General features: G+C 38.0%; 1 protein-coding gene across 1 annotated transcript; it reads left to right on the forward strand.

The window, feature by feature from the left end:
* Positions 1-544: 544 nt before the first annotated feature.
* On the forward strand, positions 545-22,718 carry LOC109006449 (vacuolar sorting protein 3). Its single transcript, XM_018985730.2, has 14 exons — positions 545-1,853; positions 3,102-3,377; positions 4,568-4,764; positions 12,036-12,177; positions 13,277-13,549; positions 13,653-13,725; positions 16,139-16,187; positions 17,094-17,382; positions 17,621-17,676; positions 18,688-18,756; positions 18,862-18,973; positions 20,287-20,376; positions 21,451-21,621; positions 22,229-22,718. The coding sequence occupies exons 1-14, from the start codon at positions 681-683 to the stop codon at positions 22,319-22,321; spliced, it is 3,063 nt and encodes a 1,020-aa protein (XP_018841275.1). The 5' UTR covers positions 545-680; the 3' UTR covers positions 22,322-22,718.
* Positions 22,719-24,318: the final 1,600 nt, after the last annotated feature.

Here is a 24,318-nt window from a genome sequence, read left to right on the forward strand (position 1 = left end):
TATTTATTACCTGCTTAAATCTTAAAATGGTTAATTTATAAAATCATTTAAAATCTATTCAGATCTAACACGAAAAGTAATATATATTGTTCTTAAAAAAATTGTTCTTGTCAGGCTTAATTATAAAAAAGATTTTACAAAAGAAAATTTATAAACTGACGTGATTTGATAAGATATTTTATATTGTAAAATTATTTTTATTATACAGTAAATTTAACTTATCATATAAAATCATATTAATTTGTGGATTTATTTTTAGGAAAATTATTTGTGGCAGTAGTATTTCACTTTGTTCTTATTTTATTTTTTATTAATTCTTTTCATAATTCTGTCTAAGATAGCAGTCGGTTATAAATAATTTAAAATTCAAATCATAGAAAAAATTTAAAATATATCTTTATGAAATAATACTATCAAATTAATCAATAAGTTATATGATAATTTTATCCATGTAGTTATTAATTGCACGGAAAACTTTATCATGACTCAAACGCAGCGCTATAGGCATTTAGGTAAATTCGGACCTTGGATCTGGACTAAACAAGGGGTCGATCTTCGATTCAATCCGACCCAAATGTTGGTCGGATCTTGTCCCTTCTACTGGTAGTTACGACAGAGCATCTTCTTGTTTCTCTTTCTTCGTCGCCACTCTCCAGCGTCCTAGCTCTCTGCTCGTAGACATGCCCGAGCCCAGGGCTCGAACCGTCCTCGAACCCTTAGCTCAGTTTGACCTCTCCAGCCACTCTGGGAGTCCGACCCGATCCCTTGCCATCTCCACCATCTCCGACTCCCAGACCCTTATTTACGTCGGAACTCAATCCGGAACCCTAATTCTACTCTCTACAAACCCTGAAAATCCAAGCACCAGTACCACCCCCGAAACACCTCTCAAAGTCACGTCGCTTCTGCAGCAAAACGTTTCGCTTCTGCGAAGTGTTTTGGTCGGCGATGATTCCCCCGTTGATCGGATACTGTTTCTCCGTGAGATTGGGAAGGTTCTAGTACTTTCAGGTGGGGCTTTGTTCTTGGTTGATTCCCTTTTATTACAACCCGTGAGGACGTTGAGTTTCTTCAAGGGAGTGTCTGTTATAACCAGGCGATTTCGGAGCAGTAATCAAGCAGAGGGTACGAATTTTTCGGAGAATAGTGCTAACACAAATGCTTCTTCTTCGGAATATACGAGCACGAGTCAACGGATTTTGCAGAGATTGGGTGGTGGGATTAGAGCTAATGGTCTGAGAGTCAAAGAATCCGAACTGAACCACCGGACTGAAGGTGATTTTGTTTTTGCTGTTGTGATTGGTAAAAGATTGATACTGGTGGAGCTTGTGTTAGATGGTATAGCAAGTAAAAGTGACAGAGATGTCGATGGCGTAAATGGATCCTTTGTTGTTTTAAAAGAAATTCAGTGTCTTGATGGAGTTATGACCATGGTGTGGCTTGATAATTCCATAATTGTCGGAACGGTTAATGGATATAGTTTGTTTTCGTGTGTTACGGGGCAAAGTGGTATAATATTTACTTTGCCGGATGTGTCTAGCCTGCCGCAGCTTAAATTGTTGTGGAGAGACTGGAACGTGCTTTTGTTGGTCGACAATGTGGGTGTTCTTGTCAACACGCACGGCCAGCCAGTTGGTGGGAGTTTGGTGTTCAGGCGTGGTGGACCGGACTCTATTGGGGAGATATCTTCCTATGTGGGTGTTGTGAAGGATGGGAACATGGAGTTGTATCATAAGAAATCGGGAGGTTGTATTCAAAAAGTTACTTTTGGTGGGGAAGGGGTTGGACCTTGCATTGTTGCAAATGAGGAAGCTCGGGGTGGGAAAATTTTGGCTGTTGCAACACCCAATAAGGTATGTAACATGCAGAAAAAGAAATTTCTATTAGAACTTTGTTGAGCTTTATAGTACGTCTATGCACTTTGGTTTTCAGTCTTATCTGGACTTGATTTCTACTTTCTTGATTACGGGTTTACATACTGATAAAAGAAGTTGGGCTAAGAGAACACACTTGCACGGTAAAGCAAAATATCAGGGCTCTTGGCTTCAATGGTAGCGAGAGAAAGTGCTGCCCCATAAACAAAAATTATTCTGAAAAGGCCAATTGTTTTGGCGACAATTTTTTTAAAGTAATCGTTTAATTAAAAGTGCAAAAGGTGCAATCCATGTACACAAGATGTATGCATGAGAAACACCTATCTAGAAATATAAAGACGATACAAGAAAATAATGAAGGCTATACCCATTTTAGTTTATTTATAGCAGCTAACCAAATACAACTAGGTTATTGAAAGAGAGAGTTTTGAGCTCCTCTAACGCCCGTTCTCAATTTTCAACATTTCTATTATTCATTTCCCTCCAAATACAACAAGAGGGAAGTAGGGACTATCTTCCTCTGTAATACCCCATTCCCATATTGGGAATATGAATAGCTCACATAGAGCAGGTAAGTTATATGGTTAGTCATGGATGCTATGTCCTGCATTGACTACCTACTAGGTGAAACTATATCAATAAAAGGTTTCAGATGTAACTATATCAAATGTTAGGAAACTTCATGCAATTGTAAAAAGAAGGCAATATGAGTAAAAAAGGATTCTTTGATTTGGCATCTTTTTGTGCTTAAAGGTCATAACAATGAAAGCAATAACCCCTTGGGGTTGGCTCAAGTGGTACAGGCCTCAGGCTTGGAATATGCTCCCCCCACGTGTAAGTTTCAAATCCCCTTGAGTGCAAACAATCTCTAAGAGCCATTGGACTGAGTGATTTTTTCTTTGAATTACCTGAGGTGCACTTGTGGGAAACTCCTTGCCGAGGGCCTGTGCACCCTCAAGATTAGTTGGGACGTTGTTTCCAGACACCCGGTGCCAATAAAAAAAACAATGAAAACAATGATTATGAATCTGAATTAGTACTTTTAGCATGTTATGCTTGGTTTCACTCACTGTTTATTTTATCTGCCGTAAGTGGAACTTGTGAACAGGCGATTCTAAAGTAATCCATATACATATTAAATTATCTTTTAGTTATAGCTAATAACTTCGTAAAGACTGTTCTGGAGGCATCTTGATAAATTCTCCTGTTTCGTGTTAAATTTTCTAGGTTATTTGCTTCCGGAAATTATCTTCTGAAGACCAAATCAAAGATTTGTTGAGAAAGAAAAGCTTTAAAGAAGCAATCACCTTGGCGGAGGAGCTTGAGTATGATGGTGAAATGTCAAAGGATATGCTATCCTTTGTTCATGCTCAAGTGGGATTTCTATTGCTTTTTGACCTGCACTTTGAGGAAGCAGTAAATCACTTTTTGCATTCAGAGACAATGCAGCCTTCTGAAGTATTTCCATTTATAATGCAAGATCCAAATCGCTGGTCGCTACTGGTATTGTTTTTCTCATGTCTATGGTGGTTATATTCATACGTAACATCGGACATTTCTTTAACCTCATGCTATTTATTATTCTAAACTTTGAGCTTGGTTAAAGAAACTAAATTAAAAAAGGAAACGAAAAAATATAAAATATAAAGTAAGATGAAGCCCCAGTTTGGATAGTGAGATGAGATGAGATGGTTTTAGATAAAAGTTAAAAGTTGAATAAAATATTGTTACAATTTTATTTTTTAATATTATTATTGTTTTGGGATTTGATAAAGTTGAATTGAGATTTGAAAAAGTTGAATTGTTTATTGTATTTTGTGTGGGAATTTGAGAAAGTTGTAATGATAAGATGAGTTGAGATGGTTTCTCAATCCAAACAGGGCCAAAAACTTCTGTTTTTGTAAACATCACAATAAACTTATTTCCACTCTCTCTCTCTCTCTCTCTCTCTCTCTCTCTCTCTCTCCCTCTATATGTTTATGTATATTTGCTTCCATTATTTGCTTTATCTATTTCGGTATATCTGATGTATACTTCATGTGTATTGGGATTTTGCCTTTTTGCTTATTAATTACTTTTTGATAAGTAAGAACCTTTTTGCACATTAATAAAGCTTATCTTACTTCTAAAATGTTGTACTTCCAATAAGTTTCCAAAAACATGTATAAGAAGGTTCTTTATCGGTCTATGAAGTTTATGTTTGGTCCCATGTGATTTCCTTAATTTGTTTGTGCCTCATATTTGCTAATAGTATGTGTCCATGGGTCTGCATCCGTTGTTTCTTGCTTTCTTGAATGACATCTCTTGCTTATATATGTAATTATGAATTGGTTAAGTTTTTGTAAGGTGCTGTGCAACTGAAATATTGTGAAGGATGGATGGTTGCACAGTGAACCTATTTATTGGTATAGTTTGTTGATTCAGAACAAGTTGTGTGTTGGCATGGACATCAGAAGCTGTAGAACAATAAGAAGAACCCCCTTTTTTGGCAAATATTTCTGCAACCTATATTTTTGTTTGTGAACAACACATTGAGTTGTAGAAGCTTATTTACATTTACTGAAGGCACAACTCATTCTTGCCAACCACCCTCACTGGTCACTGGGAAATCTCTCTCTCTGAGGATTCTTTCTGAAAAGAAAGAAAGCTCAAGTTTTCTTAAACTTGAATGGTATTTAAACTTGCCTTTTCAGGTTCCTAGAAACCGTTATTGGGGTTTGCATCCACCCCCTAAACCTCTTGAAGATGTTGTAGATGATGGGTTGATGGCCATCCAGAGAGCTACCTTCCTGATAAAAGCAGGTGTAGAAACTTTAATAGATGATGGTTTTCTTTCAAATCCACCAAGCAGGGCTGATTTATTGGAGTCGGCAATCAAGAACATCACCAGGTGCTCTCTCTCTCTCTCTCTCACACACACTTTCTAATTTCATTCAATTATTGTGCATTGCCCTGGTGTCCAATTCTTTTTTTTTTTTTTTATAGGTAATCATAGAAATTATATTCATAGAAACAGATAAAGCCTAGGTACACAGGAAGTATACATGAAGAATGCCTAGCTAGAGGTTTTTTTTCTTTTTTTGATAAGTACGCCTAACTAGAGGTTACAATAGAAATAAGAAGATCATAGACACTAACTAAGTCCATTACAAACTATGACCCCTGCCCATAAGAACAATGACTTGAAAAAGAGAACTTTTAGCTCATCCATTGTTCTCTCTTGATCTTCGAAACTTTTAGCATTTCTCTCCCTCCAAATACACCAACACATTCATATTGGTACCAATCTCCAAATTGCTACAATCTGAGAATCGCCGTGTAGTCCTCTCCAACTAGCAAGGAAATCCACCAATCTACAAGGCATTACCCAAGACAATCCAACTCTTGTGAAAAAATCATCTCACATGACCTTGGCCATCTCACAATGTAAAAGCAGATAATCAACTAACTCCCCATGCTTCTTACACATACAACACCAATCTAGAACAATTACCCGTCGTTTCCTCAAATTATCAACTGACTCCAATTCTCCCCTGTGCGGCAACAGGATTTGAGGTTATCCAGTTTCTAGTGTAAAATTGTACAAGCCTATTAGATTGAATGACCCACATGTTTTTCATTCTTTTCTTTTCTTTCTGTTTCAGTACTTAGTTCAATGTTTATGTGGCATGTGGCTGCTTAGTGGTTTTGTTGAATACTCCAATGCTATCTTTTTCTTTTTCTAGATGGGTGTCTTTCTTTTAATAATTCCTGTGTACTTGGGTTGCAACTTTGGCGCTCTTATTAATAAAGATGATTTTACTTATCACCCACAGCCGCCCAACTGTGGGTGATGTTGCAGAATTTATCAGACCTGGCTAATTTACTGGGGTGCAGAATCTCTTCTTTGCCTTTGAGGTATCTTGGGCTTCCTTTGGGAGCCTCTTTTAAAGCTGTCAATATATGGGATGGGGTGATTGAAAATATTGAAAGGAGGTTAGCGGGTTGGAAGATGATCTATTTGTCTAAGGGGGGAAGACTAACTCTTATAAAGAGTACTTTGTCCAACCTTCCCACCTATTTCCTTTCTCTTTTTCCTCTTCCGGCAAGTGTTGAAAAGAGGATTGAGAATTTATTTCGAAATTTCTTATGGGGAGGCTATGGTGAGGAAAAGAAGTTTCACTTGGTTAGTTGGAAGAAGGTTTGTCAATGACTGGATCGTTGTGGTTTGGGGATAAAAGATTTAAGGGTTTTTAATAGAGCTTTGTTTGAAAAATGGCTTTGGAGATATCATTTGGAGAGTAAAGCCCTGTGGAAAAATGTGATAGAAGTGAAATATGGAAGTTTGTGGGGAGGGTGGTGTTCTAAAGCTGCCAGTGGTGCTTATGGGGTTAGTTTGTGGAAACTTATTAGAAAAGGTTGGGATTCTGTCGAGTGTCAGTCATGGGAAATGCAAAGGAAGTTGTTGGAAATGCAGGGGCAGCTGCGCGCATTGCAGAAGGATATGGCTACTATCGTAGCATTTGTCGGTTCATTAAAGGAAAGGGAGGGAGCAGATAAGTTGAAGGATGATGGGCTGAGTTTTACTCGGAAAAAGGCTCAACCGAAGGGCAAATACAACAAAGGATGGAACGTATGGCACCAGGCTAAATCACAAGATCATTTTGGGGCTGGGCCGTCTCAAGTTAAGGCCCATGGTATCGGATTACATCCTAAGGCCCAATCAGGCGGGTCGCTATCCAGGACCCAATTAGACGGGTCTGGATCCGGGCCAACAAAACTCGCGAAACCAAGTTCTAGCCCGATACATTCCACCGAGCTTCACGGGCTCGGGTTCGTGCCGGACAGCATACAGACGGCGCCGATAGAGGTTGAGGGGCTACAGACAGCGCCGATGGAGGTAGTGTGGGTTGCCGGTGTGGTCTCGCCAAAGTCTTGTGCTCAACAGCCCTTGTTAGGCGTAGAAGCTAGGGTTCCTTCGGCTCTGGAGAATCAGAGCTCGCGGATGAGGGAGACTGGGGTGTCTCTGATTTCGGCGGCAGGGTCGGGGAGACCAGTAGAGGACCTCGAGTTGGCTGAGGTTGAAGAAGACTCGGATGACTTCATGCACTCTGTGGAAGATGAACTTTTCATCCCTTGTGGTTTGGAGGATTTTTCTATGGGAAGTGAATTTCAGAACCAGAATAATAAGATGGGGAATCCTACCCCATTAAATTATTATTTTCCAGATCAAGCATCAGATTGGGTTATACATAAAGCTAAAGAAATTCAACATGTTGTGGGAATTGAGTGTGTTGGGTATGAGGAGCAGTTTATAGCCTTATTAACTGCTATGGAAGCTGGCCATCATCAAGAAGAGAGGGGGAGCACAAAGAAGAGTTGGGAATTAAAAAGATTGATGTGGTCGATGAACTCGGAAGCAAGTTCTAGCAGGAATAAGGCAAATGGGAAGGGGCTGAATGTTCTCCAATGAAGCCTAAGATTTTATGTTGGAATGTCCGGGGTCTAAACGAGGTAGAGAAGCGTCTTCGGATTCGTCGTCTACTTCGTGAATAGAAAGCGAACATAGTATGTTTACAAGAGACAAAGCTGAAGTTGATTAGTAGGAGGATTATTCGGAGTTTGTGGAGTAATATTTATGTGGATTGGGTATATTTGGCCTCTTCAGGGGCTTCGGGAGGAGTTGTGGTAATGTGGGATAGACGGGTAGTAGAGAAAGTGGAGGAGTACATAGGGAGATATATGGTAGCTTGTTCTTTTAAAAGTGTATCAGATGATTTCTTGTGGGCATTTGCAGGAGTGTATGGGCCTAACTTAGATGTCAATAGAAGTATATTATGGGATGAACTTGCAGGGGTACAAAGTTGGTGGGACCTCCCTTGGTGTATTGGGGGGGATTTCAATATGGTGCGCTTCCAGAGTGAAAGTCTGGGAAGTAGAAGATTGAGACCAGCAAGCTTGGAGTTCTCAGAGTTTATCTTTGATTTAAACTTGTTAGATCTTCCATTAGCAAGGGGTCCAGCTACTTGGTCAAATAATCAGACGTGGTCCCGCTTGGATCGTTTTATGATTTCTCCTGAGTTTGAAAGCCATTTTCTGGATGTATGGCAAAAGCGTTTGAGTCGTATAACTTCGGATCATTGGCCTATTCTACTGGATTGTGGAGGTGTTCGTAACAGCAGAAGGTATTTTAAGTTTGAAAATATGTGGTTGAAGTCCGAAGGTTTTGTGGAAAGGGTTAAAAGATGGTGGACTTCGTATCAATTTGAAGGTACATCCAGTTTCATTTTTGCAAACAAATTGAAAGCCTTAAAAAGGGATCTAAAGGAGTGGAATAAACAAGCTTTTGGAAATGTGGAGGAGAACAAAAATTCCAAGTTGATGGAAATTCAGCATTTCGAAAGGCTACAAGAAGGGAGGCCACTAAATGAAGAGGAACAAGCACAAAAAGTTTTGTTGGTTGCTGATCTTGAGAGGTTAATCTTACAGGAAGAAATCTCATGGCGCCAAAAATCAAGAGCTCTTTGGTTGAAGGAAGGGGACCGGAGTACGAAGTTTTTCCATAGAATTGCAAACTCACATAGAAGAAATAATAACATTGAAGTGCTGAGAATTGAAGGGGTTGAGAATAGAGAAGAAGAGGTTATCCAAGACCATGTGGTTGTTTTCTTTAAAAAGCTTCTCACGGAAGAGGTGGGTTGGAGGCCTACTTTAGATAGTTTGGCTTTTGACACTATTGAACCAGGGGATGTTACCAGATTGGAGAGGGCTTTTGAAGAGGAAGAGGTATTTGAAGTGGTAAGAAAGATGGCTAAAGATAAGGCTCCCGGACCGGATGGTTTCTCTATAGGTTTTTTCCAAGAGTGTTGGAAGGTGATTAAAGCGGATCTTTTGAAGGTATTTCAAGAGTTTTTCTTGTTAGGAAAATTTGAGAAAAGTCTTAACACTACTTTTCTTGCACTAATCCCTAAAAAGGTAAGGGCCATTGAGATTACAGATTTTTGGCCTATAAGTTTAGTGAATGGTGCTTATAAGATCATTGCGAAAGTGCTTGCAAATCGATTAAGTGGGATATTGGGGAAGATTGTTTCCAAACCACAGAATGCTTTTGTTAAGGGTAGACAGATCCTTGATGCGGCTCTTATTGCTAATGAATGCTTCGACAGTAGATTGAAGATGGGCAAAGCAGGGATTATGTGCAAATTAGATATGGAAAAGGCGTACGATCATGTTAATTGGGATTTCCTTCTTTATTTACTGGGTAGGTGTGGGTTTGGTGAGAGATGGAGGTCATGGATCAGATGGTGTATTTCTACGGTACGGTTCTCGGTGTTGATTAATGGTAGCCCAGAGGGTTTCTTCCCAAGCTCTCGTAGCTTGAGACAAGGGGATCCGTTATCTCCTTTACTTTTTGTCATTGTTATGGAGGCATTGAGTAGGATGATCTCAGCCTTAGTGACTAATGGTTCCATCAGTGGTTTCCAGATTGAATCACCGAGTAGGGGTATTACAACTGTTTCTCACTTGTTGTTTGCAGATGATACGCTTATCATGTGTGAGGCTGATCACGCTCAGTTGAGGGCTGTGAAGGCATTGCTGCTGTGTTTTGAAGCAATATCTGACTTGAAAGTGAATTATGATAAATCTGAGTTGGTACCGATTGGAGAAGTTCAAGATATAAGGGATCTTACGGGCATTCTGGGGTGTAAAATTGCGTCTTTACCTATGACTTACCTGGGATTGCCGTTGGGTATAGCACCGAAGTCTCGTATGATATGGGATACAGTGATTGAAAAAGTAGAAAGGAGATTAGCAGGGTGGAAGAGAATGTATTTGTCGAAAGGGGGTCGGACTACTTTAATCAAAAGTACACTTTCCAACCTTCCCACCTACTTTTTATCCTTATTCCCTTTACCGGCAAGTGTGGCGGGTAGACTTGAGAAGTTACAGAGAGACTTTCTGTGGGGGGGCTTGGGAGATGAGTTTAAATTCCACTTAGTTAAGTGGGAGATGGTATGTCGGCCTATCTCCAATGGCGGTTTGGGTGTTAGAAATTTGAGAGTTTTTAATCGGGCTTTACTAGGCAAATGGTTGTGGAGATATACCAAGGAACCAGAGGCCTTATGGAAGACTGTGATCGAAAGCAAATATGGTGATCTAGGGGAGGGGTGGTGTACCAGAGAAGTTAGAGGAACAGCGGATAAGGGGTTATGGAAATACATTAGAAGAGGATGGGAGGTTTTCCAGAGATACACTAGATTGCACTTGGGGACAGGTGTCAAGATCAGATTTTGAAAGGATACATGGTGTAGTACCAGTGTTCTACTAGATCTGTTTCCGTCTCTTTTCTTGATTGCAAGTAACAAAGATGCCACAGTGGCGGGGGTTTTGGAAGTCTCAGTCTCAGGTAGAAACATTTACTGGAACATCAATTTCAACCGGGCGGCACAGGATTGGGAGATGGAAAGTTTTGTAGAATTTTATAGCCTCTTATATTCTGTTCGACCGAACATTCAGCAAGAAGATGAGTTGTGGTGGCATCCTGCAGGGAAAGGGGTATTCTCAGCTCGCTCTTTCTATGAGGTCCTCACACAAGAGCCAGAGATACAGTTTCCTTGGAGAAAGCTTTGGCATCATAAGGCTCCTCCCAAAATCTCTTTCTTTGTGTGGACAGCGTCTTTGGGTAATATCCTCACTACGGATAATCTAAGAAAGAGGAGGATAATTATTGCAGATTGGTGTTGTATGTGTAAAAGCGGGGGTGAGTCGGTAAATCATTTACTTTTACACTGTGAGATAGCTAAGTCTATTTGGGACGAGGTGTTTAAAAGGATGGATATGGCGAGGGTGATGCCGAAAACAGTTTTGGATGTATTGGCTTGCTGGAATTCTATCCGTGGGGTGAGACAGATTAAAGCAGTGTGGAAGATGATCCCTATCTGTATTATGTGGTGTCTATGGCAGGAACGAAATGAGAGGACTTTTGAAGACAAAGAGAGATCTGTGGAGGAGCTAAAATTGTTATTTTTTAGAACTCTTTGTACTTGGGCCATTGTTGAGACTTAAATGGCATGGATATTCATGAATTTCTAGTTTCCAACATGCCTACATAAATAGGGCATTTTCTTTGTATCGTGTTACTTTGGTGATTTAATAAAGTCTTATTTTACTTATCAAAAAAAATAATTTCATATTGAAGGTGGGAGATGGTAAGAGGATTCTCTTTTGGCATGGTTTGTGGTGTGGGGATACTGCTCTTAAGCTGGTTTTTCCTTCAATTTTCAGAATTGCCAGGGATCAGAATGCATCTATTTATGATTCTTACTGCAGTAATAATAACCAGGTTGAATGGAATATCATTTTTAAAAGGGATGCCAATGATTGGGAGGTGGATGAAGTTAAGGCTCTGCTAGTTAAACTCTACAGTTCAAAGTTGGTGCTTGAAAGAGAGGATAGCATGGTGTGGATCCCCGCTGGAAATGCTAAGTTTTCAGTCTCATCTTATTACAAATTTTTGTCAAGTCATAGTAGTTGTGTTTTTCCTTGGAAAAGTATATGGAAAGTGAAAGTTCCCCAGTAAGGTTGCTTTTTTCTGTTGGGTGGCTTCTTTGGGTAAAGTATTGACTATTGATAATCTTAGAAGGAGAGGTCTGTTTATAGTTGATTGGTGTCATGTGTAAAAGGGCAGGAGAATCTATAAATCATCTTTTTCTTCACTGCGAAGTGTCAAGATTCTTGCGGACTGAGGTTTTGAGGTGGACAGGTTTACATTGGATAATGCCTAGAGAAGTGGTGGATTTATTGGAAGGGTGGAAGGGTTTGAAGGGCTGTAAGAAGGCGGTGTGAGTTTGGAAGATGATACCTCTTTGTCTTATGTGGTGCATTTGGATTGAAAGAAATGAGAGATGCTTCGAAGATAAAGAACGCTCATTGGGAGATCTTAGGGATTTTTTCTTGAGTACTTTGAGTTCTTGGGTTAAAGTGGTTGTAATGGAGGATAATTTTCTGCACTTGTTTAAGTTTTCTGGCGTGTAGTTTCTTTTCGTTTGTGGAAGTTGTAGGTGTTTCCTTTGTATACGTCCTGTGTACTTGGGCTTATGCCTATTTCTTGAATAAATTATTACTTATAAAAAAAAAACTTATCAAGAAAATTGAATATTCTATTGCTCTTATTTACTACAGGTATTTGGAAAACTGTCGGGAGAAAGAGTTAGCATTGCCAGTGAGAGAGGGAGTTGACACACTATTAATGTACCTTTATAGAGCTTTAAATCGTGTTAATGACATGGAGAAGCTGGCATCTTCGGCAAACAGCTGTATCGTGGTATGTGCTATATAGAGAAATATCTATGCACGAGCACGCACGCTCACACACGTATTTATTTTGTATATTCTTTGCCTACTTCAGTTAATATATCTATTTGTCTGTCCTAGGGGACTTGTGCAATGTTTTTGAATCTGGACTAATAAGGGACTTGTCAAATGGACTGGTTCCTGTTACCTATAAGAAATAGATTGGATCAGTCTAAAATAATTGTTCAGGGGATTCCAAATAAAACCAGAAAATGTGAGTAATAAGAAGTTGAGAAAACTGAATTGTGGTTTCTAATAAAATAGACTTTTTAGAGGAAAATGGATGAGAAAAATGCTTTGAAATTCCTTTTCAAGGAAAAAAAGGTTCTTAAAAATTTTGGTTACCGGCACAAGAATGAAAGAAAAACCTCATTTTTATTATATTTCTAGAAAGGCCTAGGAACTTACCAAACATATTCTTACTAATCCAAAATAAAACCACCCAAAAAAGGAAAAGGAAAAGCCTAGGGAGAAGGCGCTAAACCAACTTTAAGATCATGAATGTGAAATCATTTTGTCACTCTAGATCCTTGCCTTCTTACCCTTTTATATTTCTGCCACTATTTAAGCAATGCATGGACTTTCTATAATTTTTTTTCTATAAAAATATTAAAATTTAATTTAATAAGATTCTATAGGAATAAGAACAAAATTAAGCATTAATGCATCTGAAATTCTGCTCAGATAACCAGTCTGGTAGAGTCTCATCTGCTTGGTCTGTGTAGCCTGAATTTGATATCTGACGTCATGCCCTTGTTCTTAAAATAAAAAATTATACGAGAGAGAAGCTATATATATATAAATATATATTTTAAATGACAGTTTGGGATTTTGAACTGGAAAGGGATATGGACCATTTGAACCTGTAAATTTGTTCTGGATTTAGGAATGTTGCATTCGTTTTTAGTTTTTGGGTCAGGATCAAGTTATCTTAGGGGCCTCGAGACAATGCAATATGTGAGGATGTTGGTAAACTGAGGAATCTTAGTATTCCAATGCATTGCAAAACAGAGAGGTGTTGTCTGGAGCCTGCTTGAAGGATGACCGTGCAACTTGCATGGACGGTGCAGGAGGAGTTGGAAACTTTATTAGATGAATCTGGGCACCTGCGGACGCTTGCCTTCCTCTGTGCAAGTAAAGGGATGAGCTCCAAGGCTCTTGCTATTTGGCGTATTTTGGCAAGGAATTATTCAAGTGGCCTATGGAAAGATCCCACTCTGGAAAATGGCTCACAGGATTCCAATAATAATAGTATATCTGGTAAGGAGATTGCTGCAACTGAGGCATCAAAGATTCTTGAGGAATCATCCGATCAAGAGTTAATTCTACTACATCTTGGATGGGTATGTGCAATTCTTCTCAAGACTGGTGTTTTTTGTGGAGCTCAAAGAATTGTGGTCCACATATTTAATGGCTAATCAAGATCTTCTTGATGACTCCTATTAGATTGCTGATATCAACCAGGCGCTTGCCGTTCAAGTTTTAACCTCAGAGAAAAGAGCCAATCAACTTTCACCAGGTGGGCCTCGGTCCTATAAGAATCATCATATCTTGCTAAACTTTGGCTCTAATCCCCCCTCCCAAATGAGTTCCAATCTATCTATATGGAACTTATAATTTGAGCATATTTGGGTCTTTAGCGAATTATTTTGGTTTTCTTGTGGGGACCGGATATCTCAGGTAGTTCACGCTATCGAATTCTGAGATTTTTCAGAATTAATCTCATGTTTCAGAAGTTTTTCTGTGTGTTTATAACCTTTTAATTGGAAAATTTGGTTAAGATGACTTATTGATGTATAATCGTTGCCTATATTTAGGGGTCTAGATAAAATATTAATATAATTTCTATAGGTTTATTGGTGAGCTGCTATATATTTGGATTCAAAAACTTTATTCTAGTGGAAATTAAAAGCCACTACTTATACCAAAAATAATAAGATGTGAACCATATCCATTTTATCAATATTTATAGTTAGTAGAAAGGCTTAGACTGGTATTGATTGAAACGTTCGGAGATTTGCCAATTGTGTTTTGGATTAGAGCTACTGTAACACCCCAAGGAAGGCCCAATCCATATTTGAGCCTATACTCCAAAATGAGTAGTCAATAGTACAATTGGAGTTCCATTGGATCATTATAAAAAGCAATAACTTCTCCCTCCCAGATAATGTGAGATTCTATAAATCACCTACTCTCATCCATAGGGGAAGGGTATCAGAATCTCCCTCCTTAAATTCCCAACATCCTAATCGGACCATTCCTTCAAAGGTGGCATGGCTCAAGTCTCACATTTTCAGTTGGGATAAACTCTAATACCATTTGTAACCCCCTAAGGGAAGGCCCAAGCCACATCTGTGCTATACTTCAAAAGACTAGTCAATGGTATAATTTGAGCCCCATTATAATCAATACAAAGAACAAGAATTTCTCTCTCCTAAGCAATTTGGGATACCATACATCACCCATACTCGCCTACACTCATTAGTTGGTACGGGGTATCACAACCACTCACCAGTATAAGATTATCTTCACAACCACTCAAAAAAAAAAGTTTTTCTCTTTTCTTTGGGCTGGGGGTTGTTTGAACTATGATTTAGACAAGGAGGGGCCCATATTTAATGTCATTAGAAAGGCAAAAAAGCAAAAACAATCCTTCAAGTCTAAGTTGCTTGACAATGACTTCTCAAAATTTTAGTAGCCAAAGGTTTTATTTTTTATTTTTTAATTTTAATTTTAATTTATTTATTTATTTATTTTTATTATAATTAGTAAGAATTTTATTACCAAAAATAGGTACAACCCAAGTACACATAAGTATATAAAGAAAATACCTACTACACACTAGAAAGCAGGAAACTACTACAGAAACAGATTCAGTACATTATCATCATTCCTTACAAAGATCTTAGCCCACAAACTCAAAGTAGAAAAAGAAAAAATAACGAAGATCTTCAAAAGAACGCTCTTTATCTTCAAAAGATCTCTCATTCCTTTCCAACTATAAACACCACATTAAACACAAATGAATCATTCTCCATCTGGTAGCCGCACATTTCCTTGCCTTGAAACCACGCCAACATGCAAGGAGATCCACAATATCCTTAGGCATCACCCAATAAAAACCTGTCCGACCAATAACCTCATTCAACAAAGACTTTGCCACCTCAAAGTGTAAAAAAAGATGATTTACAGATTCACCATCCTTCTTGCACATGACACACCAATCAGCTATACACAAACCACGTTTTCTAAGGTTATCCGTGGTCAATACTTTCCCTAGAGCAACCACCCAACTGAAGAACGCCACCTTAGTAGGTACTTTCACCCCCAATTGCTTTTTCAGGGGAATACACAGCCAGAATGACAATTAAGCGCCTTATAAATATAACTGATTGAAAACCTTAAACTTCTAGCATGATCCCACTATAGCCTGTCCTCTTTTCCCTGCATCCCTTTTGAGTTATAAATTCTTCCGAGAAAATCTAAAACAACATTCACTTCCCAGTCATTTGCATCTCTAATAAAGTCAAGAATATTAGTTGCAAAAATTGTCTTTGAATTTTGGTAATTGTTCCACTGTATCTATTGCCTCATTGCCATTACTAGAATTAAGAAAAATAGGCCACATGGAATATGGATGACCATCTATAAGTTCTCACTTTTGTCCGAAAAGGAACATTGAGCTTACAACTGAATGCCAGTGGAAAATAAATGAATAAAGATGGGAAAAACTCACACCATAGATAATGGCAGGGGGAAGAAGATAACAAACAACTTTCACCATAAATAATGGCAGGGGAAGAGTTTACCTCCCTCATTTGAATCATTTTGTTATTTCTTTGTAAATAATTTTCTTTTGACTAGAAAACTTGTCCTCTTTTTGTTGTATTTGTTGTAATTAGCCTTTCATATTATTTTGTTTCCTATTGCAGATGAAGTTGTTGCTGCTATTGATCCTAGAAAGGTAGAAATTCTTCAGAGGTATGTCCATCACTGTTAGAGCACCAATATGCTCCATAAATTGTCTCTGATGTCACTGTCAGAGCAGTAAAAAAATGTAGGTCTTGAAGAGTTCACAAACTGGCTCTGGTTTCACTGTCAGGGCACCAAGATGCTGGTCAAGAGTGCTTTTTATGTTTCTTTAAAAAAATATACTTGGGAAAAATCATTGAAACTAGTTTTATGTATAAGTAGTATGTATTGGTTATGGTGTAACCATACTCGATGAATATACCCAATCTTCAAAATAAAATTATAATTTTGCAAATGTATACGACACTCCTTGGATATTCCTGGACACACCTTGAACTCTAAAGATGACACATTCAATTTTAAAAGGCGCATAATTTAAGGTTGTGGAAAAGCTTAAAGACACTTCCCATGAAGTACAAATTAAGGTCAAGGAATGTATCCTTGTCGTGATATATTTTACTTTTCAAAAAGTGTTGTTCCCCACTCTTTTACTGATAAAAAAAACAAAAGTGTTGTTCCCTGCATTACTACGATTGCAGTTTGCCCTCGAGGAGATTTGTCAATTTGAGGATAAAGAGATGACAACGGCAGAGCTTTTTAGAACCCTTTAACATTGGATATATACTCATTGTAGTTCGTGTTTCAAGTTTCAAGATTTATTTAATTTTCCTTTTCTTGATTGCTGTTTTTCATGCATACACCTCATATACCCGAGCAACCCTGTATGATCACAAATAAAGTTTTAACATTTACAACAACAAAAAAAAAATCTCAACGTTTTATATCTTACTATCTTGCATCACACAATCAGTTGGAATCTCTTGTTTTTATCACTTTATTCCTCATGTTTTTCTTCTCTTATTTCATGTGATTTTCAAAGCACAAATTTGTTTTCACCTTCTTTTAACTGCACAGGTACATCCAGTGGTTGATTGAAGATCAGGACTGTGATGATACTCGTTTCCACACATTGTATTCTCTATCACTTGCCAAATCAGCCATCGAAGCCTTTGAAGCACAAAATACATATCAAAATGCTGATGTTGGAAAGGAAGATGATACAGAAATTTCTGCTAACAGAATGAACTCAATCTTTGAAAGTCCTGTCCGAGAAAGACTGCAGAGATTTTTACAATCTTCTGACTTGTATGATTCAGAAGAAGTTCTCGACTTGATTGAACAATCAGAGTTATGGTTAGAAAAGGTCTACCAGAACTCTTATAATAGTCTTGTCCTTAATTCTGGGTTTTTTTATCTGTACTTGTTATTAGCTGAGTATGCTGATTTCGTTCTATCAAAAACCTTTACAGCTTAATGATTTGAACCATTTCTTTTATTCTTAGCTTGGGTTAGACTTGGATGGCATTGATACTTTTTTTCTACTAAATGATTGGTCTTTCCTTTTGCTTACCACCCAATGTTATTCCTGAACTTATGAACAGGCGATTCTCTACAGAAAACTTGGGCAAGAGGCATCAGTTCTACAGATCTTGGCCTTGTGAGTTTCAAATAACTTTCTAAAGCATTCGTGATAACAAATGGTCCGCATTCTAGTTTACCCATTTAATTCTATAGTAGGAGTCCAAAGGAAAAGGGTATTGCTAACAAAGTTTTGAGCCCTCAAGCCCTCAAAGATTCTATCATTGTTTCCTTTTACATACACCAAATGTGACAAGTAGGACCCGTATTTCACCCTGGTGTAATATGCAGGCTGCCACCTAACCCTCTCTAATACACAATTCTTGTGGGCTATCCCATTATGTATTCTGTGGAGCCAGTAGAAGGAGAAACGTGAGGGCATTTAAACGCACTGGACAGTCCATTATTAGGATGAATTGTTCCGATTATGGCTAGTAGTGGATTTTCGCATACAACATCCTAGACTATTGGATCTTACCAATTTTAGGGTTAAGTTATTTTTATCTAAAATCTATTACTTAGGAAATAATAATATCTATCATATACAGGAAAAAGGAGGAAAAGGTTTTTGTATTGGGATCTTGCATTTGTTTTTTCATTTTGGTGTGTGGAATTTACATGTCCCATAAGTAGAAATTTTATTGTAAAAAATTATTGCTATTGCCTATCCCTATTATCAATAAAATCATATCTAATGCTGCCGTTAATAGTCAGTCAATCTTTGAGGAAGTGGGACAGAAAAGACCGCAACATTATTTCTGTGGATGTCATTCCAAATATTTTAGCACAGAATTAAAATCTGTGTGCCCGTGCATGTTTTCCTTCTATACAGATATTTATATGTAATTTTAGCTGACAAATTGTGTTCTATCATTTTTAATCATACACATCAAAAGATCTAAGCTTTTAGTCCTCTATGCTCAGTCACACTCAAGCAGTTCCTCCTATTTGGATGGGGGAAATGTTTTGATTTTCAATGCACACTGGGTGCCTGTCACTTACCAAGTTTAAAGAGAAAGAAAAGTAAAAAAGATATCAATGAGAAGTGATTTGATGGATGTATCCAATTAATATACACTTTGTCTCTCAGGAAACTGGAAGACAGTGAAGCTGCTGAGCAGTATTGTGCTGAGATTGGCAGACCAGATGCCTATATGCAGTTGGTTTCCTGTCTTCTTCCTTTCATAAATTATTCATGTATTTAACAATGCATACATAACATTTTCGTAAGACACCTGTTCCTTTCCTTTCTTATGATGACTAGGTTACTTGATATGTATTTGGATCCGCAAGATGGCAAGGAGCCAATGTTTAAGGCTGCTGTTCGCCTTCTACACAATCATGGAGAATCATTGGATCCTTTGCAAGTTTTGGAGGTATAAATCCCTTTCATTCACTCATGCACACGTCTTGTTTGTCCATTACATGCTGCTTAGTCCGAGAATAATTTTTTTTATATGTAAAAATTTATTAATATCAGTAGGTGTAGCCAAGTACGCTGGATGTATACAAGAGAAAACACCTAGCTAGGTAAAAGAATTAGATACAAGGAAATCATGAACATTGAGCCCCATTAAAATCTAAAGTTATTGTCTAGAAAATAAAAAAGGTGTTGAAATGTATTTTTTAAGTTCCTCTAGCAAGCGTTCCTTATCTTTGAAGTTATGATCGTTTTTCTCCCGCCAAATGTACCACAAAAGGCATATGGGAACCATCTTCCATATTGCAGGTATTTGTGGGATACCATGAAGACTTGTCCAGCTGGCAAGAAGATCCCGTCACCCTCCCAGGCATAACCCATGCTAACCCAATTCTGCCAAAAATGTTATCCCATAGGGCTCTGGCAACCTCATTATGAAGCAGCAAGTGGTCCACAGTGTCACCACTTTTCCTATTAATTGGATGTATCCAGTTAATATACACTTTGTCTCTCTAGTGTGAATCGTTGATGAACCTTGTATTGCAATTTTTTTTTTACTAAGTAAAAGGAGGGGTGCAACACAACCTCGTATTGCTATTATTCTTTACATTAAGCCTTTGTACTTGGGCTATGCCTCCTTTTCTTATGACTAAAATTCTTGATTACCTATAAAAAAAATATATATATATTCTTTAGATTAACTTATGGGGGGCCTATTTTTTATTTTCTATTTTTTCCACACTAATTTTCTTTTTTTTTTTTTCACCCCTGTTCGTTGAATTGTTTGCTGCTGCTCAAACATTAGGGAATGCTTTTATAAAATCTTTTTCTTTTAGAAAATGAGGCTAGTCTTTAGGGAATTATGCAACTTTCTTGTAGAGTTTCAGGTGTAAATAGTGGAAGGAATAAATGCATTTTTGGGGATGGGCCCATATGAGTCTGTCTAAGATTTAGTAATGCAATGCATGCCCAGTAAAGAAAATTGGTTCGCATTGACACAAACTAGAATCTGATGTCTAGCAACATGTTACACTGTTGTGGAGTTCCTAATCTTTACCTCGTGTGGAATTGGGCTATTGGAATATAGTGCGAACTCTAAACTATATTAACTAGTGTAACAATGGATTGAGAATTGAACACTTTAATGCCAAACCCAAAGCCCATCCACTAATCTAGGGATCTAACCAGAACCTAAATCTGCTTTAGGCTTTTTATTTGGAGTTTCAAGGTCTTATGTTCCAACCAAAAACAATGGTTTCTATATTGCAGAAATTGTCCCCGGATATGCCCCTACAACTAGCATCCGAGACAATATTAAGAATGTTCAGAGCTCGCCTTCATCATCATCGTCAAGGGCAGGTAAATATAATTTGAATGTGATATTTCTCAAAGTTAGACTATAGAATTATGAACTACTATCACAAACGCATCTCCTTTATGAATCTTCAGTTTAGTTACTGTCCAAGTCATAGTTGCAGTTGTTGATCCTTAAGTTTTATGGCGATCACTCAACAAATGCAACATCATGCTTTTATCGCTCCACAAATGCAACATCATCCTTTTATTGCCCCACAAATGCAACATCATCCTTGCTCCACAAATGCAGCTTCATTCTTTATCTTCATCAGTTGATCTTGAGGCTTTATGGTGATCCGTTCAGTCTGGTTCCTCTCCAAATCATAGTTTGTTATGTGTGCATGATTGCTCCCCTTTTCCTTTGAAGATGATTTGGCTTAATTAGGTACCCCCAAGAGCAAACGTTTTTGTATAAACAACTGCTTTAGGAAAGTTTCTCAGTTCTCACCTTGCACGATGCAAGGAAGCAGTAACTTCTAGTAATAGATTGGTGTTTTATGTGCAGTAAGTGTGGAAACGATGTGTTACCTTTAACTTCACTGTGAGGTAACTAGCACTTTATGGACTTTTTTGACCTTTTGGGGGTAGTTTGGGTCATGTCTTCCCAAGTGGTGGATTTTCTAGCTTGTTGGAAGGGGTAGTTTGGTAGTCATCAACGTGCATTATTGTGGGAAATTACCCTGTTTGTTTAATTTGATGTATTTGGAGAGAGAGGATCATAAGTTTGAAGATTGGGAGAAGTTGGAGATGGACCTCAAGACATTGTTTCCAAACACCTTGTGCAATTGAATGGCGGTCCACAATAATGCGTTGCCTCTTCTAATTATAGTTTCCAATGCTTCCAGATATAATCCTTTCTTAATTTAGGTTCATCTCTTATATACTTTTTGTACTGGGGCAACAGCCTTTTATTCAATGAAACTCATCTTCTTTATCAAGAAAATTCATGGCTGTCTCAGTTCTATAGTTTGCCAAACATCCAGAGGTTCTCCTGAATCATAGTGATAGGTTTATCTGTTTTCTTTAAACCAGATCTATTATAGTGCCAAAAATTTGATCTCTACTATGTTTTTATAGATTGTGCATAATCTATCCCTTGCCGTAGACGTTGATGCAAAGTTAGCGAGATTAGAGGAAAGATCAAGACATGTTCAGATCAACGATGAAAGCCTTTGCGATTCTTGTCATGCCCGCCTAGGAACTAAACTGTTTGCAATGTACCCAGATGATACCATTGTCTGCTACAAGGTTTGTGATATTGATCTTTCTTATATTATTTTAATGGGGATAAATTCTGGAATGGTGTGGGCATTTTATTTCAGGGCTTATGAGTTATGTGTCTCCAGAATTCAAAGTTTATTTTTCCATGACAATGGGTTACTGATGGGAGAAAGCAAAGGAGTTTTACTTTGGACTCTTAAACCATCACGTTAACCCCTACACTCACTAATCACGGGAGTCAAGATTGTCTTCCGTGGCTGTTGATTTATAGAAAATTGAAGTGCACTAAAAATGGAAAAATGTAAGCCTATTCTATTCATACATCTTTATAGACATAAAATGAAAGCAAGCTAATTAAGTTAGCTTGGAACAACGAGGTCGTAAAACAGTTGGGACTTTTCAGTATCTCATGACTTTGTTGCCTGAAATGAAAGAGGTAGAGTGGTGAATACATGCTTGGATAGAAACACGGAAATTCACTGTCCAACAGTGATTTTTTTTTTTTCCCCTTTCCGTGCTTCTGTCCATGGCCCAATTATTTCTCAAATAGGTATTAGTCAAATTTCAAGTGCTTGTACTTGGGGTATGTATTATGCTATTTAATTGATGATAAGCACCTACATCCTTTATGCAGTGTTTTCGTCGCCAGGGCGAGTCCACTTCTGTCGCAGGTCGCAACTTCAAGCAAGATGTTCTTATCAAACTGGGTTGGCTTGTGACCCAATGATCTAATGGACATCACGAAAATTTTGGATGTTCAAGGACTGGCTATTTCTGCTTTATGGTTCTATAGCTCGGGGCTTGGAGTGATTTCTCCAGATTTTTGACAAATCGGTGGTGTCAAAGTAACCAAATGTTCTCTTGAAGTGTACTAATGTAATTCAGTGGAGGTCAAGGCCCATGCGTTCTCATGTTTAGAAGAGGCCTACAGCCAGGTACCAACTCTGTAGGGTAAATAGCATGCCATCTGATGATTGGCACACTGAATATGTATGTATTGCTTACACATTGTAAACGCCATATTGGTTTAGTGTGATGACCATGCTTTTTTGGAAATACCCTGTTTGTTGTGTAAAAAATAATTCGGCAATAATGTTGTTGCAGAGGCCTGTGCCTATCTTCCAGCTCAGAAACCACCCTACTCTGCTTCCGATTTCTTTTTATTTAAGCATTCCCATCTTCCCTTGTTTATGTAGAGTTACAATGTCGTACCAGAAACTGTTCGAACGGCCAGACACATCACGCAAATCTAGTGAGATGAATATATGTTCCTGTTGGTTTTGTTCGTACTCACAGATATCCAGAGCAATCGCATGAGCGCCACAAATTGAATCGCCCCCACCTTGTGCTTCGAAAAGGTCATAGTGAGTGCCTGTATTGAGATTTTAGATGATGAACAAAGGCACCAGATGATTAAACTCGGTGTAAACAACTTTGATCAGCAAAACTTGTGAATTTTGCGAGGTCTTGCATGCAATGGGGGCCTAGGACTACAAAGACATTGAACTAAACATGTTTATCTTTTTATGCATATCATCATACATATCTTGTATGCAAGTTCTTGATATCCCAGATCTTAACCACACAGGAGATATATAGGAGACTTTAAACCTTTTTCAGTATTTGATGGAAGTGATTTAGGCATGCATGATCCACTGACACGCTTATGGCATTCAGCTAGCACGACATGCTGCCTCCCTCGCCTTGTCATTTTGAAAGTGACCAGTGATAGTAGAACGTGCCTCAGCCTGTGAAGAATGGTCGTCTCCCCTTGAGAAACTGATATATATGGAGCTCGCCAAAGGCTTTGGATCAGCCACACTGTCTTGGTGATCGATCTACTGGATGTCTTCCCAATATTCTTCCTTTCGCGATGTTACATCGAAGCCTTTGCTTTAGCTTTTCTCCCCGTTTTAAATGCATTGGGCATAGATGTCACCTAATTATTTTAAAAAATTATTAGGTACTTCTAGAATATGAATGACATAGTATTTTCATGTTTATCACAACATCATATATACTTTAAAATTATTTACGTATGTACCGATTATATTGACGTAACATTCTATGATATGATGAGAGTATTACGTGTCGTCTCTATACTGTGACTATTTTCAATCACAGAAAACTCCTTGATGTTCGCATGCAGATGGTAAAAAAGTACAATTAATTTGTGGTAGTAGGTAATCATCTGTCTCAGTAATGCATCTTAATCACTCATATTAGTGCATCTTAAATTTGGCATAACATGTTTGGCATTATCATAGCCCCAAGTATATATGTACCCTTTATTTTGGTGCATAGCATGCAACATAGGAAACATAGAAACATAATCACATTAGATGGACCCTACTGGTTGTTAAACGTAGAAAACTTGATGATTTTAATTACACCTGCCAAAACTCGTGGACTTCCATCAACAACCATCTCTCATTTTCGAGTTGATAAGATGCTAATTAAGATAATTTCTAGACTAGCTAGGGTTCCATTAACCAATTAGGCGGAGTTCTTTTTTACTTAAGATTGTTAAGGTCTCCTTCCATTAACCACTAAATATATCCCTATTTGTAGTTTCTCATACTTTTCAATGCAGGGCAAAGAAAAAGATTCCATGACCAATGTTCCAAAGAAATGAGGCAGATGGAACAACTACACATCCATTTCCCCAATGAATAAATGAATGTAAAGGTCAAAAGACAGACAAATCCCGAGCAGATGCAGGCA

This window comes from Juglans regia, chromosome 4 (assembly GCF_001411555.2).
Source record: "Juglans regia cultivar Chandler chromosome 4, Walnut 2.0, whole genome shotgun sequence".
In the NCBI taxonomy this organism is placed as follows: domain Eukaryota; kingdom Viridiplantae; phylum Streptophyta; class Magnoliopsida; order Fagales; family Juglandaceae; genus Juglans; species Juglans regia.